The sequence below is a fragment of the Thermobia domestica genome, chromosome 7, assembly GCF_964235325.1.
Source record: "Thermobia domestica chromosome 7, izTheDome1.hap1.1, whole genome shotgun sequence".
NCBI lineage: Eukaryota > Metazoa > Arthropoda > Insecta > Zygentoma > Lepismatidae > Thermobia > Thermobia domestica.
This window is the reverse complement of record NC_137460.1, coordinates 158,638,155-158,657,527: the sequence shown is the minus strand read 5'-3', so window position 1 is coordinate 158,657,527 and position 19,373 is coordinate 158,638,155. Positions and strand designations below refer to the sequence as shown.

The window sequence follows — 19,373 nt, the reverse complement described above, 5'->3', positions numbered from 1 at the left end:
TCCAATACATCATCCACATGATTGGGCCCAATTAGTTCGTGTTACAGGCAGGAAAAGACCATTCCTTGTTACAGAAATGTCAACTGCAGACTTCCTTGACTTCTCATCACTACTGAAACAGGATTTAATTTTACGAAAAACTGACATGGAAGGAGAACGGGTCTTTTGGAGAGACATTCAGTGGCTTCGTTACGATCAGCAGAATCCTGGCAGCTTTTCTTTTAAAACACATCTGGACAAGGACGGAATTTTCAGAAAGGTCAGCTTCAGGAGGAGAGGGAGACAGACAAGAAAGCTTGTACCAAAGGTTTGCTACAATGGACCAAATCCTATATCGGTGGAAAAGAAGAGGGATCTACTTGATTTTTTGCCATTCATCTCCGAGACTTTTTGGGAATTCTATAGGAACCTGAAAACAAGCACAGATGTCCGCAACACTTTGCCTGATGCGGTTGAAGATGAAGACATGGAAGACTATATTCCTTAAGCCAAGTGTCAGTGTGGTGATATTGTGTTGTGCTGTGAAATGTGGTTGATCTTTTATCCAAATAGTGTATGTTCATTTTACTCTTTTTATTTATATTAGTTTTCATTACGCATTGTGTGTTGCAGAAATGATTATGTATTTTGTAGTTGTGCATTATGCCCCCAAATTTCTGTGCTATATGTAGCAGAAAGTGCCTATTTTTCAAATGCTAGAGCTTTACAGTGAGACAAAATAATAAGTGTAAAAAATTTAGTATATTTTTCATATTAGAAGACTAGGAGCCTACAAGTGTCATTTTAATAATATTGCGATAAGTCTTAAACATGATGTGCAGCTTTTTCGTAAAGCATAGTGTTTGTTGATATTATTCGTGTGTTCAGTGACGATAAAGCTTCAGTGTATTATTTTTTTTTCAAGTTTGTGTTATATTACCAAAGAAGCTCCGAATTTTGCAAGGAATAGAGGAATGCAGAATGGTAATTTAATCATTTAAGAACATATTTTACAGATGTCAAAATAGAAACAAGTTTGCAGCAACATATAGATCGACAATTCATATTTTAAAAGATGAACCCATAATAAAACTGATTGCAAAGAATTCAGTCAGTCAAGTATTATAAAGTGTTTTTATTTCTTTTTTGCTTTAGTATTCTTTTGAGTGTTGTTTGAAGTAAATTTGTATGAAACACATACAGCTATGTCCTTAATGTCATTGAAATATACTTAAGTAAAGCGATAAAAACAAACAATATCATAAATTATATTCCGTAAAGCTTGCCTCAAGTCTTGTGTAAAATACGACAAGTCATATTATTTTTCGTGTAAAGTCGGACAAGTCCAAGCTTGAACTGAAGTATATTTTTCAAGTATTGTCTAAAATCCAAAATAACACTCAAGTTGCTGAGATGTACGTGTAAAATCGTTATTCTTGTATTAAAATAACAATAAAAGTAAATAAAATTACTATGGCCTCATTTAGGGATTTACAGCGATTTTTCAAACTTTCAAATTTATTTTTCTCAATTAGTGTTTTTTTGACTTATCCGACTTTACACACGCACGCCAGAATTAATAAATAAATTTTAGTAGTTCTCTGTAAAGAATTTTGAGTGATCGAATAATCTTGTGAAATTACCAACGTAAAAAACGTTCTTTTTTTCGTTTGTCAAGGTAATAAATAAATACTAGGCTTTTGATGCATCTACTGTTCTTCTGTTAGATAGGCAATCAAACCAGGAATGCCATACTAATATACTGCATATACAGGAAAACAAAACTGTAAAGAATCATTCAAACAGATTCAGAAGAGCAATCAACAGACATCATTAAGAAAATGTCAAACTGTTTCCTGTTATATACGTATATCCTTTCATAACAGGAAAAAGTTTGACATCTTAATGATGTCTGTTGATTCCTATCTCCTGATTCTGTTTGAATTATTCTTTTCAGTTTTGTTTTCTTCTGAATTCGAACATATGAAACGTACAAAAGTAATAATTATAGCTGTTGGTTTGTTACGTAAAACCATAACACTGAAGATTAATAAGAATCGTATAGAATTGTCTCCGTAGGGATGCGCTCGAGTCGAGTCGGGACAGAATCTTCCTGACAAAATTCGAGTCGAGACACAGCTCTTCCAATAGAAAAATATATATTTTTCGAGTCGAGACATCACTTTTACAGCACATTTTCGAGACGAGACAGTCTTAAATCTTGTCTCGTGCGCATCCCTAATTGTCTGAGATTTGACACGCAAGATGTAGAAATTATGTATGAAGTTCATATTTTGCTCCGATCTCTTAATTTTATTCTATAGTGTGGTAAAGGCCAGTAAAAGATTGGTTCAGCAGGTAAAAGATTTCCCTTCTCTCAGTATTCATATTAAATGTTCACTCTTCTTTAATTGTATAGAACCAAGTTACGTACCAAATCATTCCATTCTGGCAGATTGAGAGGTTGAGGTTTCTATCGTCTGGTATTAGTGAAAACATTTTATCTCTATTTCTTTCTTTCTTCAGTACTTGAGGTGAAGTTTCTTTTCTCCGCTAGTAGCATTGGTAGAGATGGAATTGAAAAGTCTTGATTTTCTACGCAATTTTCTACATGATAAATTTATGTCCTGGACTTCCGATTACACATAGGTTTGGGTCAACGCATAAAATTTGAGTTTCAGTTTGCGATAGTCACTATTACACATCGATTTTACGTTATTTTAGATATGACGTCAATAACGCAAATCTCCTGTTTCGCGTTCATCTATTTTCTTAACTTTTTTCGCATAACTAACTGATTCATACTACCTTTGCTATATTCTATAGCTTATATTAAAATACAATTGGAAAGAAGAGGAGTGGTTTATAAGATAAATTGTGGTGATTGTGATAGCTGTCATATAGGTGAAACGGGAAAAAACTAAAAGAAAGATTAAAGCAACATCAAGATGATGTTAGATTGGATAGAGAAAGGAATGCGATTTTTAAACATGTAAGGGACAATGGGCACAATATTAATTGGTGCGAGAGTGAAATGTTAGCAAGGAAACAAAGGACGTTAATAAGAAAGTGGAAGGAGGCCAGGTTCATTGAAAAAAAAGGAAAGCTGTATTATGAATTGAAATACAGGATTTAAAATCAACGAGCAGTGGGGCAAGTTATTGGAAAATTTTAATTTGTAGCTTATTTTCCACTGGACCAGGGAGGACCTTGGTGTTTAGTATCAATTTGATCAACTTCTATTATGATTGGATGATTCTTTATTGATTAGCCAATCAGTGTTAAGAATTTTCCGTGTTTCTGTTATATATGTCTGTTAAAAGAATTTTAAAATTATTAACAATGACTATATATATATATATATATATATATATATATATATATATATATATATATATATATATATATATATATATATGCAATTACATTTATATTCGATAGTGTCTGAAGAAGGATACGTTAGATATCCGAAACTGTCACATTTATTATTTTATTATTTTATAATAAAACGGTACTTTGCTCAATATTTGTATTTTATTGTAAGTTTTTTCGCATACTTATCACAATTTTGCTCTTTTAATTTCGTTGCTTTGTTATGGCAAATTTGGCCAAGTCTGATATGTAATGAGGACATAATTCAATTTATTTTTTTAATATTCAAAATTAAAGTTCTTGACAGACATGGTGATATTTATTTTCTGGACTTTTATCATAAAACATCCATATATACCAAAAAGAGTTGGTAAGTTACCAAAAATAACATTCGAAATGAGCTTACTAATATATGTACAGAAACCATCGTGTTGAGGAGGAGCAGGGAGTTTAAGTAGTGCATTGTGTTGTTGACCCTGTCAATTAAATGTGCTGTGGCAAAACTCATTTTAATATGTCTACACGTTTAAAATGACTCGTCTCATGGGCAACCTTGGCTGTAAGCATGCTTCTAACGCTAAGAAGAAATGATTTATATATATATATATATATATATATATATATATATATATATATATATATATATATAGAGAGAGAGAGAGAGAGAGAGAGAGTAATTTGGGGTAATATGTGCAATTTTTGACATTCATAAAAAAATTAAATTAGCAGCATGAAAATTTAAAGAATCGTCCTTCCAACCTTCTGCTATATGCGCATGTATAAATTGTTGGACATTTCAATTTAGTATAAAATATACAGGAGTTTAAAGTGATCCTTGCAAAAGGTGCATATTGCCCCAAAAATGGGGTAAAATGTACATATAAAAAAAATATGCACATACGCATTTTATGTCTTTTCTGCTATGTTATGGAAAATAAACATGACGCAAAAATTAGAAGTTTTCCATACAAAAGAAAGCACTGTGTATGTTGTTAGTTATGGAGTTGAAAACTTGAGTTTCGGTTGTTCAGAATGTTACTAAGAACGTATGGGAAACCACTCCCTTCAGATACAAGTATCAAGAGATGGTATGAAAAAATCAAGGCTATGGAAAGCGTGTTACATTTGCCAGGCAGTGAAAGTTCAGGAACGAGTGATGATATGATTCAGATCAGGGCTGAATTAAGGGGGAGTTTAGTGGGAGGCTGTAGCCTCGGGTCACCAGGTGGACGGGGACTTCCACTCGGATCAAAATCTCAGCTGGCTGTCTAAAAGGAATCATACAAGACACAATCATCATCATAAGATAAAATATGACCAAAAATATGAAACATATTTACATAACTTTCCTACTGTACTTTCACAGAAATGTGTTAGAAGTGAGCAGGGGCCACATATTTTTTCTACTCTCGGCATCCAGATGGGTTAATCCAACTCTGATTCAAATAATGTAGGGGAGCGTGGAACAACATACAATGAAATCGTTTAAACGAAGTGACAAGATCAACGTTACGAAGGTCATGTACAAGAAGACAAACTATTGGCCCTACAAGTTAAACTTTGTACACGATCTGATAAACGAAAACTGATATGAGAGAGGGATTTTGTAAGGATGATGACCTAACTTGGATTCTGTTCTTAGATGAGGCCACGTTTTATGTTTCCAGAAAGTGTTCAGCCACAAGTGCTAAATTATGGGTGCTTGAAAATCCACATGAGTTTGAGGTGCACACGCGAGTTAGTCCCAAAGTCAATGTGTGGTGAGCTATTTCAATGGACCGCATTGTTTTGCGCTTCTTTTACTTTCTTTTCTCTTCTGACTTTCCATGTTCGTAGAAATGAGTCGCTACCACGTTTATTACAAAACGCGGAAAATTTTGTTTTAGATTCAAGTTCTTCGTCTTCGGACGTAAGTAACCATAAAGATTTGTTTTGTCACATTGCACGGTACGATAGAATTTAAACCGTGACTCACTCTACAAATGTATTAACTGTGTGTAGATGAAGTAAGATTTTGATCTATAGAATTATAGTTAGCAAGAATCAATTTATAACCACAATGAAGAATGTATATCATAATTTGGAAGTAACGTATTTATAAAGAATCTGAATATGAGGTAGTCTACATAACATTGTAGGAACATAGATCACAGGTATGCATAACTGAGTTTATATAAACGTATACATGAATATATAACAACATGCTTCATATGCTAGTCCACATTATTAATTACGAATTGTTCATTTTATATAATTACACCATTTCAGAGCAGCATCCATATATAGTCAACGTTTAAGTATGGATCAGCATTATTAAGCATCAGAGCTTCATTAAAGGCAAGCACACGTAATAAATACATTTACAATACATAAAATACATCAATTCAGTTCCTTGTAACGAAGGTATTTATACTCTTACAATATATATAATTAATTTCATTATTTCATCATCATTTCGATTTGAATCCTACCTTTGACTATTTAAACTTATATATATGTTGATCATTAACATTTCACAATTTACTGTAAGATATCTGACTCGATACTCGGTGAGACACATCCATTGACTAGCTATAATCTACATGAAGTATGTACCACATTTAACGCTGGGCTCAGAAATATTATCGTAAAATTGCTCTTCCACTTGGTCACTGCTAGTTGGATCTGAATTACCCGAATTCAGTACCAGAGCAAAGCAATCCAGGTGGGAAGAACCTATTTTTAAATCACGCTTCTCCTTTTTACTACGGTCTTCAGACAGCCTAGAAGACAAGGCTAGACTAATTGCTGCAACATCCATAGAAGGAGGAGCTTGGCTTAAAGCTTTACCTTCGTCCACTCTAGGCCTTCATCTCAGTAATGAGAATTTTCGAATAGCTGTTGCGTTACGGTTGGGAGCAAATATATGAACCTCATAAATGTCAGTCATGTAGGAATTCAGTAGATAAAAAAGGACTGCATGGACTGTCTTGCATAAAAAGTACAGGTGATATCCCCGACACTCAAATGTCAAGGATATTATAATAAGAGCACTCATTTCAGCAGGTATACCGGCAATAAGGGAACCAAATGGATGTAGTAGAACGATGGTAAAAGACCAGATGGGATGACCTTAATATCTTGGAAGAGAGGCAAATCATTGATTTGGGATTTTACATGCACAGATACTTTCGCTCCTTTATAAGTCTAGTTTCCCACAAGACTTATAAAAAGTTTAAAAGACGTAGACCTTATCTTTACAACAGACATAGGTATCTACGTAGCTACATTGTACTTCAAAAGATTTAACAGAACACACATAAACGAACAGTAGCACTCAAAACGTTTAACAGAAAACTGACTAGAACTGTGTCTTTCAAAATATTTTATAAGTACACATTAGAACTGAGGAGAACATCACCTCTTCATTAACAAATGCGCAGCAAACAGTAAGTACAACCATCTCTTTCTACGATACACATTAATACATAATGTTCGAAGATTTTAGATTTAACAGATCAATGTAGATACATACAACACATTATAACAACTAGCGTTCTTAGCAGTTCATACATTCAAATAAACATTATTTTCTATGTATCTCCTTACACGCTTTCCTTGGTACGTACATTGCGAATTTGACAAGAAATGGATCCTAATTACCCATGACGTTTCACGCAGTGGCAGGACAGCGATGAAGCACCAAAAAAACTTTCCGAAACTAAAGTTGCATATAGAGAAGATATTGGTTACTTTTGGTAGTCAGCACGTGGAGACATTCATTACAACTTCTTGAATCCTAGCGAAACCATCAAATCAGATAAATATTGCCAGAAAATCGACAGAGTGCACCAAAAACTGCAAAATTTATAGCCAGCATTGATCAATCGAGAGAGACCAATCCTTCACAACAACGCCTGACCACATATCTTACAAACTACTGCAGGGAACAATTCTTCTCCATAACAACACCAAACCACATGTGACACAAATTACTACACAAAAATTAAACGAACTGGATACGAAATTCTACCTCATCCAGCTTACTCACCAGCCTTTCTCCCTAACCGATTACCACTTTCTTGAAACATTTAGACTTCTTCTTGCAGGAGAAGGTCTTCAAATCAAGTAGCAGTTCAAAACACCTTCGAAGAGTTAATCGGACCTAGACGTTCAGATGTTTTATTACCGGAATCAGTAGACTTGCTTCTTGTCGTCGAATGCTTAATACCTAATGCTTCTTCTTTTGATTAATAAAATTCATTTTGAGTTGAGATATACTGTTTTAAAGTTCAGAGTTCAAAATTGCAATTATTTTTGCACCAAATTAATGTTTGGTTGCAAGTATGTGATTTAAAATAATCTAAATTCCTTTTATTTGAGTAATTGTATGTTTACATACTGAAAATATATAAACGAAACATAAACTTAAATCATGATTATAATATATCATAAGAATTAACCTATTATAACATTAAGTCGGCGATGGTACCTCGTCAGTCATCAGAAAGACCCCAGTTGATTTTTACAACTTTTCAGGAGAGCACTAGTTAATAAATAAATTAAGGAATAGTGTCGTTACGTAATATCAGAGCCGTAGCTAGAGATTTTGAATTCGACGAAGTACCTTTGGTTGGTACAAATCAACCTGGAGAACAGTTATGGAAATTTACAGCTACTTACAACGTTTCATGCTATTGAGAAGAAATAAAATTTCAAATCATTAGAAACTATGTGCTTTAAAATGTTCGAAATGGGCTGACAGCATTAATTCCCAGTAATAATTGTAAACTTTTGAAATTTTGTTGTGTATTTGTCCACACAAATAGCATTTTAATTTCGATTTTTTTTTAACGGTAAAATGTATTTTGTGAAATGTAACGGAAATTCAGAAGGAGCCTTCTTTGGGAATTTCTTAATATTGATCGATGGAGCTGAAGGATATGTTTAATATTTGTATTTAAAATCCAAAAATATAGTTTGGCTATTATATATAATTGAAATTACAGTAATTAAGTACTTGATTTCTTAGTGAATGAAAATTATAAGTTTAAGGTTACTTATTATCAACAAACGTATTAAAAATATACTAACACACATGCACATATTTATATAATGTTAGTATATCTTTTATATGTACAGGTAGATAGATGTATAAAAATATTATACAACTAGATATAAATACACACACACACACAAAACAAATATCCTGGTGTTACGAATAGTTGATGGAGAAATTATCCAATAAATTAATTCAGATTGGAAGTACTTTATATATCAATGGAATAAAAAAGTCACAGGTAGTGATCAGTCTTTGACCCCCCCCCCCAAAAAAAAAAAAACGAAATTCGTTGGGTTAAGCTTTGAGCCCCTATTCAACAACTGCTTCAAGTTCCTCTTGTTTAACTTAATTTTTAAATATTCCTGCACAAACAGCAGCTTGCATGTGTCTCTTCATCCCTCTCATTGTCATACCTTAATTCTGACCGCTGTGATTAATCCGAAATGGGTAGAAAAGTGGGACTAACTAACCAGATTCATCATCAAAACACCGAACACGCATTTCAGAATTTGACTTTTTCTGATTTTAAAAACGCTCCTGTGTACACTATAAGTCATTACTTGGCACATTGTATATCACATCATCATTAAAACCATATATAATAACTTTCTTTAAGTGATAAGTAGAATCTTGTAACTGTTATTGAAACATTTGGATTGCGAGCGAAGCGAACAAAAATTTTTTTACCAAATGTATTTCTTTGCAAACCGGCAACAATATTGATTTAATAGGGCACAAGTACTTTTATGGAGCGCCACGTCGTTTATTCTTTTCCAACAGTTTTCTTTCTGCTTGCTTATTCGGCGCCCTCATGCTATCAGCGCCCGAGGCGAACGCCCCGCTCGCACTCTTCCCCTTCCCCGTAAGTTTAAGAAGTATTCGATTGACTGATCAGTTGAAAGTATATAGAAAAGAAACGTTCTAACAATGTATGTAGTAAGGATAGTACTTATGAAAACACTGCTAACTTGAAAGCTAAGAATAATGAAGTAATTTATTTCACACTATGTTTTCGAACAAAGCTATCCATTAAAGGACTGAACACTTAAAGCTTGGGTTGTTATATCTACCGTACAAAAGTTTCTGTATACTGTTCAGACTAATAATATTTCTTAAAGCTCCAATTCGTAACTTACATGAATTGCAAGTTATGATGCACTTTTCCAAAGTTTCCATTACAATGGATTACAAACCTCTTGTTTCAGAAAAAGTATGGATAATAACTTCACTACTAAATTTCCCTTTCGTAGGAAAAGTAGTCCTTCATTGACTTTTTAAAAAGTAGATCTTCATCGAACTATATTTGCAACATAGCTAATCAACCGTCTCACCATTTACTTTAGTATGCCTCAAATTGTCGTTTAATCATAGATTTGTTCCACATATTTTTGTTCTAAAAAAAAAAAACTAGAGGCTAAGTTCAAACCCTCCAATACTGATGACTCATAACTCGGGAACAACAGGCTTGCTCATTATATTTCATATCTGTACTAAAGCCGTCGAGGTATACCATCATGCCAAGTATATCCAGATCGGATCAGTTTGGTATAACTTGAACCATAGCTTACCTAGGTATAATATCTATAATATCCTTGTGTTTGGGAAAAATCAAATAAAGGGTGAAAATATTCCAGGCATTGCAGCTGTATTAAATTGTTTAACAAATACATTAAAATACTTCTTCTTTTCACTTAGAAATATATGAATAGGAATATAATAGGGATGAGTTTTTAAAGTATAATTTTGATTTTAAAGTACATATTGAACTTCCAAACTACTCTATGCATAAGTATGGGAAGTCTTATAGAATGACTGTTAGTCTACCCGTTTGCATCTCGAGATGCTACACAGGGCCGCATTAACCCATCTGAAGTCCCAGGGGTAAAAAATATGTGGTCCCTGCTGACTTCGCCAAATACATTTCTATGAAAGTACAGTAGGAAAATTAAAGGAATACGCGTAGTTTTACATCAACTATTCCATATATTAGATGATATTATACCTAGAAGAACTTTCCAAAAACATAAGTCAACACAAAAGTTATCCTATTATTTGAATTTAATAAATAAACAAATTGCTGATGATTGTATCTTGTATGATTCGTTTTAGAGAGACAGTTGAGATTTTGGCCAGAGTGCAGGCCCCCATCCACCGGGAGGCCAGGGTTTACAGCCCCCTAAGCCCTCTTAATCCGGCTGTGATGTTGGAAGAGCAAAAAAATAACAGAATAGCAAGAAACTTGTTTTTGATATGGATTCAACGTTCGAGGAATATGTTACGTTTCTGCCGTTGTCCCTCTATTGAAGACAAAAGTGTAAGATCTATTGCTTCTGGTTTGGTTTGAATAATCTGATTTGAGTTTAGCGTTCCTTTCAGCAGCAAGGCTAGATTAGACGTGGACTTAAAGCTTAATGTTGGATCCGAATCACATGAGTTTCCGCAGGCGATCGAACCCGGGTCTCTCACGCTAAAAGCGAGTACGTTAACCGCTTAACCATGAGGGAGATTCACTTCCGGTTTCAATATTGTCTCCATGCAGATTAGAAGTTAATCGTAGTTTCAGAATGAGAAACTAAATCCATTTGTTCTTGAATTTTATATTTTAACGAGCTTCAATTAGACGCTTCGCTGGATTAAAATTAAAAAAAATAGTAATATGTTCCGTTAGTCAATCACTTTGTACTCTTACTGAAGTGCTCTCCGATGATGATGTTTTTATCTTATTGCGGGGCCCCTTTCCCATAAGTTTCGGGGTTGAATTCGGATTTAAACAGCATCGGAAGTGTCACTATTCATTTCAGCGACCCCGAAAACTATGGATTCAACACTAATATCGGTCATTTTCGATCGTTGTTATATATCTTTTCCCTCTCCCTCCCCTAAGCTACACTGTCAAAGTGAAATGATAAAAACCATCCCAAGCCTGAACCTCATCGATGCTGAAAATTTGATTGAGATCGGTCAAGTGGTACAAGAGTTATTAAGTCACAAGCATAGTCACTACCGATAATTGCCAATTCTGAAATTCCAATTTTGTGGGGCGTATGTATGCGTTATATACAATCTAGACTTCCAAACTGTGCTGTATGTGAGTATGGAGAGTGTCATGAAGCGTAACGAAAAATGTTTATACTGTATAGGGATTCAATGTTCCAGGGTTAGATTTAATCTACTTCCATATTTCTCTTTTCAAAGCGAGAGCGCTAGTTTTCAATATTGGATTCCCATAGAGCCGAAACAATAAGAGATAGCGAGGAACAGTTTACTTGGCATTCATTCAACGTTCCAAGAATGTTTGCCATTATCCCTCTATTGAAAACAGAAGTGGTAGATCTGTCACCTTCCATTTTCAATTTTGGTACTGAATCCTTATAGTTTTCAAAGCTAGGAAAGTTTCAGAATGTCAAACAAAATGCTTATGTTTCTTTATTTTACTGTTAAGAAATTAATACATTTCTTTGATCAGCATCAATAATGCCAGTTATGGAATTTTAAGTTTTTGTGGGATCTAGAAAGTGTATGTTTTTATTAATTTCTTTTTCTTCTTTTTACCGAGGTACTTACACTATGGCAATAAAAGTCATGACAAAAATTGTGTTAAAGCTGCTGCCGTAATGTACCCTCATGGTTTTGTTTTTACAATTTAATAAATATTTTAAACTGATATCAGAACTTACTTCGTTTGTCTGTTGTTACTGACCCCATTACAACAGAAGGCATAAACTCTACTTTTATACATGAATAAAGGAGCAATTTCATATGTCATAATGCCACGTGCAGAGCAACATATCATTTTACATACGCTCTGGTATGTTCCTTGCTTCTTGCAATTTCGTCGCTGAACAAACAGGACGATTTACTTCAGGTGACCACTATCATCTGTTCACTAGCAGTCATTTGTTAAGCCTGGTGCAGTAAATATTTATATATGCGCCGTCAACTTTTGGCAAATAACTCAAGTTTTTTTTCTTCCTTTATAACGAACATTGCTGTATTTACTCATGTATCTTTTACCTTCTTTTTCTAATTTTACTAACGAAAATCGAGAAAAGAGATAATCAGGGGTGGTGATTAAGGGGGCAAGAGGAGCAGTTGCCCCCAATTTTTAAAGTACCCCTTCAATGAATATAGTTCCATTTGGAAATGTAAAGTTTTAGTATGTATTACTAGTTCATAAAAAAATGATGTCATATAATATTTATCGTTCCGTGAGTACTACGGATTGGTTATTTGTCTTCCCGTGGAGTTAAGAAAGCTGTAACTGTGTTTTAATTGCAATTCAAAGCAATTAATATTGCAATTGCGCATTTCTTTAAATGTCGTATCATATGCATGTACTATTTACTGTCTTTCATTTTCTAAGAGTTAATTATTAGAGTTAATTCCAAACATACATTTAATAGAATGTATGGAATTAAAAATATAAGTTGTTCATTAATCCCCAGTTTCAATGACTTCTACAAAACAAGCCTCATTATTCATTACTATGATTAATATTATGCTTTCTATTTATTTGTTTTGCAATTTTTTTTATTAAATAATATGATCATACAATTTTCCAGACAGAATTATAATATGTTCATGAGCAAGGAATCAAATCTCTTCTTACAATTTCGTTGTTTAAGAGTACAAAGGGCTAGTGTCTACTTGCGTTGCTCTTGTCAATTTACTTAATAAAATACGAAATACGATGTTATTATTAAGTATTCTGTCTTGCGGCAGGTCCTAGGACTAAAGAGCTTTTTTCCTATTTTAGATTTAGGCCTGGAATGTTTCTTCCACGTTTTTCGATCCTCAACTTCCTCTTTTAACTCTCAATATTTTCTTCTGTTTCTCAAATCATCGATCAGTTGTGTTCTTCTTCTTCCTATTCCTCACTTTCCTTCCATCTTTCCTTCTATGGTGGTATGAAGAATATAATTTCTTTGCAAGATGTGTCCAATTCAATTGGCCTTCCTACAAAGGATGCTGGCTAGAAGTGGCTAGAAGTGTCCTCTTCTCTCCTATCCGTTTTAAAACATCTTCGTTTGTAGCTCTCTCTGTCCATTTTATCTTCTCCATCTTCCTCCAATACCGCATTTCGAAGCTCACTAAATATTTCTTCTCTAACTTCCGTAATATCCAAGACTCTGAACCACTCAGTCCAATGTTCCAGATATAGCACTTGACGAACTTCTTAAGTCCAATATTGAGCCTGCTAGTTAAGAGTGATGTTTTCTTGTTGAATGCTTCTTTGGCTATGGCTATTCTTAACCTGATCTCTTTATTACAGTAAGCGTCTCTTGTCAAAATACTTCCCAGATAATTGAAATTCTCGACCTCTTCAAGTTCCTTTTGTTCTACTCTGACTCGTAAGGGCGCGTTTCCTCGATATATTCTCATGACTTTCGACTTTTCGATGTTGATTTCCATTCCATATAGTTTTCCAGAAAGTAGAAATACGATATACGGCATTTAAACTGTAAAAGATAGTATCCAATTAGTTATACAACCTTTTGTCAAACGAAATGTTAGAAACAAACAGAAAAACTAACATTGATATACAAGTATTCAGATCATGTCTTGCCTCCCCACTCTTAACGTTCAATCGTCGCTGATGGAGATAATTATGAGGGATTTCTATTTAAAGAAGATAGAGTTACAAAAAAAGCTTAGAAAATAAAAAAATCTCTATATTAATAAATATAGTCATAATGCTATTGATTTAAAGGAAGTCAAATCGAATCATTTCTAGTGAACAGTTAACTGAATCATTTCATTTGAACTCAATGATCAAGATGAAAATTAGGAGCACACAATTAAAAAAAATCAAAGTCGTTAGCTAAAAAGCTAGCGGGAAAATGAAAAAAACAAAGGAAATACCCGAGCAAACATTTTTTAATACTTTGTCGTACTGATTATGCTTCGAACTACAAATCAATTCATTATGAGTAAGAATATATATATATTAATTATGAATAAATGTTTTGTTTTAAATTATTATATTCTAATATTTTGCTCTTTTTTCTTTTCTCTAGGTTTCCAAAATCGAGAACTGAATTCCAAAGTTGGGTCTAAGATTCAGAGTCCCACAGGAAAGAATCTGGAAGCGAGGAACCATAGTCCGGCCAAAGAGTGGAAGAAGCAGGTTGTCATTGATCATCGGGACAGCCAACTCCTCGATGGACTCAGTAAGTCTTCTGCTATTAATACTGATAATTTTTATTGAATTTAAATAATTCTATAGGGTGATCCAATAAAATCTCTCACAATATAAAGGCTAATAAAACAAAAAGTATTGTAGATAAAATATTGTTTATTCCAAATTATAAAATGATATTGGGTTTGTAATTACTGCAGGTCTTCTTGTAAAATTCTTCTTGTACTCTCCTAGAAGTCAAACATTTTAAGCATGCGACTAGATATTTCTTTGAACTTTCGCAAATTTTAAGCGAAAAGTTCTTTGCAATGTAACCACTGAACTGCTGCTCTTGAAGAACATTTCGATTGTATATACGCTATTGCAATGTAACCACTGAACTGCTGCTCTTGAAGAACATTTCGATTGTATATACGCTATTACAATGTAACCACTGAACTGCTGCTCTTGAAGAACATTTCGATTGTATATACGCTATTGCAATGTAACCACTGAACTGCTGCTCTTGAAGAACATTTCGGTTGTATATACGCTATAAGTTAATGATTAAACCATAATGGCAACTGAAAACAGCAGAAGAGTAGCAAGCGGAAGAGACAATCCCCACTTCTCTTGCCCCTACTCTGATAGCGCCAGGCCCGCAACAGAAGGGGACTAGGGGGGCCTGGACCCCCAGACCTTAACACAAAATGCTATTATTAATACAAAAACACAATTTATCTATTGGTAAGAGAATGTTTAATGACTTGGCTCCCCCCAAACATTCATGACTCCCCCAAACCTCTGTGGCTGGTTGCGGGCCTGGATAGCGCTAAAAGTAATCAAAAGAGTGAAGATATTATTGACAATAATTGTATTGTAAATTATTGAGTCATTTCAACACACAACAGAACAGAGTAATTCAAAGCAGAACAAAGTAATTGCAAACTGTTTTTTTTAAATACCATTTTATATTTTTGAATAAACTAGTTTCTATCTGCAATACTTTTTGAGTTATTAGCCTTTAAAATGTAGGCTGTTTTATTGAGTCACCTTGTATATATTCATACTAATCTGATAAAGCTATAAACGGCAATATATTATACATATACACGATTTTATTTACTTTAAAATATTAGATCGATTTTATGCTAACGCTTCTTCAAGGTCTTCATTGATACCTCTGAATGGGGAGATTACTACTATCACGAATACATTCATGAAAGTTGACTATTAACGTGAAAGGTGGAGATTGAATAAGATCAGGTTATATTTTTTCGTTTAGTTGTTTCGATGCGATGAAGTGATCCAACTAATCTCGAGCTCGAGTTCAGGAAAACATATTTAAAAGAAATTTCGGGAAAAAAAAAACTTGTCTAGGAGGAAGAGGGTCACGCTTTTGTCTATCATTTACGAGTGAGAGAAAGCGATTGAGTTAAGTCAGTTAAGTGGTTTTGCCAAGTGTCGATTAGGAACGACTTTTCTGTGATTTCTGAAACAACTATGCGAAGTAGATTCGAACTTGCTCTTACTCATTTATATATATATGGGGGGTGTTTGTGTGTGTATTGACTGAACCATGAAGAAATACAAGTGACCCATTATATCCTATAGAATAATTAAGTTTACATAGCTATTGAAGCACATGAAGCACACGATAGGAAGTTTTGCAAGTAGTAGCAATTTTCTGAAGAAATTATTTGTAAATAAAGTTGATAAGACGATTTGGTGGGGCCACGATGTCTTCGTGGTAGAACACTCATCCCTGGTGCGTGGAGCCTGTGGTTTGCTCCCCAACTTGCGCCAAGTGAACTTTATGGTGGACGAGAACTGTGTGCGTAGTTTTCTCTGGATTCTTCTGTTTCCTCCAACTTCCTTCATTTCACAATTTCGTTCATGATCATAATTGTTATGTACCTTCACTCTTGGTTCATAATCGAGAGAAGTTAGAGTTTAAAAAAAATATTACACAATATTCTCACTGCAGTGATTGTCGATTACATAGTCTTACACAAGCACGTGAAATTCCGTACAGAAGTGACAATCTTTTGTGCGTATGTGTGTGTGTTTCATACTTTATATATCATACTTTATATTGCTTTATATTACTTTATATCTGTTTCATATTTTAGATATTTATTTACAGTTTGATAAGTTAAATTTGATCCCTTTTACATCGGAATCGGTTGAGAACTGGACATCAGTTTCCACAAAATATTTTCATTTGAAATAACATTAGTACCTGCAGAAATATTCAGCATTCATAGTGTAATATTTATGCTGGAATTAGAGTTGCGGAATTTATTTCAATTTTATTCAATTGTTTAACATAGATAAGTATTTATGCTTTACACTTGATTAGAAACGAGTTAATGATGTAAGGTTCATGAAATGGCAGTTATAACTACCCATATATATTTACGCTGAAAGTGTGTCTTTTAAAACGAGTGTTATAGTAGTCAGAGGTAAAAGTGCGGGGGAACGCCGAGGGAAGCCATCCTCTCACCTCCAAAAAATATGTACGGCGTTCCCTAAGTTCCTAAAAAATACAATGGACAAAGATAGGCATGGGGACGGCATGACATCATGCCGCTACCTACCGTCCCCCCACCTTTTCAGATCCACTTTTTTCCCTGATAGTAGTAATTATGAAGCTTAAGCCAGCTGCGATATACTGTTGGTCTACTAAGTACTAGGACAATTTAAAAATACAAATTGGGAATATCTCCATTCGTAGTTATGCTCTCTACCCAAATTTTAGTTACATGCAATGATATAGTATACATTTGAATAGGATGCAAAACTATTCACAACTGAAATCTGTGGCTAAATATCGTAAAATGCAGAAATATATAGGCATATCTATGAGGTTTGCAGGGTATGTTCACCCTAGTAAATTAGTTTGATTTTATTCATGAGTTGTCTTGTATTCTAAAATTTTGTTATCTATAATAGTTCAATTCACTGAAATAACATTTTATCTTAGATTTAGATACTTAAACAGGTAGAAAAAAATAAATAAAATCTTTGAGTTTTACGTCCCACGGATACGCCGTGTGGGTTAGAGACGATGATGATGAGAAGTGAATGAAATGATAGAATGAAGAGAGTGGGAGATATTCGAGAAAATCCACGCACAGGGTGTTTGTCCACCACAAAGTCCACTTGGCGCTATCTGTGATCGAACCAAGTGAAAGCTTCAGAGATGAACGCTCTACTACTGAGCCACCGCGGTTTATCTAAACAGGCGGGTAGGATTAGCAAGCTAGGATGAGTAGGGTACGGAGCCTAGAGGCGGAAAATTTGTCTCTCTTTCCCAAACCTTGTATAGTATAGAATAAATTAATTTATTGTACTCAATATTTCCGATATGGACTTTTCATGATTTTCCCTTTCCGAGATCAAAACATAGCTCGATATATATTAAAACAGAATGAGTATATTTATTTTGAATGTATTAAAAAGAAAGGACAAAACACCATAAAATTCGGGAAATAGAAATATATTTCGTCAACAATTTGACGAAGGGTCGTATCTCAAAATCTCACTTTTTCAGACATAAAGAAAGAAATATAATTCAACCGAGGAGAAAAAAGTTAAATATGCAATAATTGATCAATAATTCTACAGAATTATTATCTGGAATAAGTGACGAGTTACTGCATATTCAACTGTTTTCCTGTCTACGTAAGTATTATTTCTTTCTTCATGTCTGAAAAAGTGAGATTTTGAGATACGACCCTTCGTCAAATTGTTCACGATTTGGTTCTTCATTAGATTACTCTTATTTTGGAGAGAAGGGATGGTTGCGGAGTATAGCCTAGGGTAGCAGAAAGTATTAATCCGCCTTGCTCTTACTTGTTAAAACTTAATAACATTACTATATGAGTACGTATGTTATAGTGTGAGGATGGATAGCCTGTAACACTCTCGCTGCCACCGGTGGTCACACCATACTCGCTTCAGGGGGCCACGTGTACCACTCGTGAACACTCAACCGATGGTGTTTAAATGTTGTACTCACTCTTGTCCCCGTAGCTCTATAAGCTTTATTTACTTAATAATTCGGCCCGAGCGATAGCCATGGTCACAAGCATATTATGTTAATTTTTTCACTCATATTGAAATCTTCCACTTTGCGTAATTACATCCAGGTAGAAAAAAGAAAGAAAAAACTTCAGTCATGAAAACCACTAAAATTATCAGTTAAACCGAACATACTTTAAAAAAAAAATCTAGATATTAGCCTATCAAACAAGAAATGGATTATTGCTGGTTCCGATTTCTGACATCAAGATCAAATCGAAAGCCAAATATTTAAAATCTCTCAATTCAAATTTCGAGCTTGTGCTTCTACTCTCCGCTAAAGCTGCGCTCTTCACGATTTTTTCCTCTCCAAATATCGATTCCATGATGGGGCTCAGGAAGTCAACACTTACAATTACTTTACTGTTAAGTTGCAGATGAGTTGATTCACTATGGACTACGTTATTCAAGTAAAGTAAAACATTACATTGAAGTTTTTCAGACAACATTAATTGCGTGGACAGCAAACTGTACAGCGAAAAGAAAGATGGAATAATGAAGGGTTTACTTTTAAAAAAACCGCTCCAGTTGAAATGCTTATACAGACAGGGACAATGACACGGAGAACCAGTCGTATTAACAAATACTGAAACAAATCTTCAATTATGCGCTTATTCACCTAGAAATCACCTCCACTAACATGTCTGCTCACTAGGAGCGTATCCCCAGTGTGTACTTTAACATATACTTACGAGGGAATACCTGTATCTCAGATTTTGAGTAGAGTTTGAAAAGTTCATTTCCGTAAACTGTAAAAGGCAGTGATTACTATGTTAA

The 19,373-nt window shown here is 34.2% G+C and overlaps 1 protein-coding gene across 1 annotated transcript in view; it reads left to right on the top strand.

Moving 5' to 3' along the window:
- LOC145690531 (sodium-dependent proline transporter-like) overlaps positions 1 to 19,373 on the top strand; it is a 527,499-nt gene that overhangs the window by 258,431 nt on the left and 249,695 nt on the right. The window contains exon 2 of the mRNA XM_081765492.1: positions 14,410 to 14,562. Coding sequence (XP_081621618.1) covers positions 14,410 to 14,562 — 153 coding nt within the window. The remainder of the gene's footprint in view (positions 1 to 14,409; positions 14,563 to 19,373) is intronic.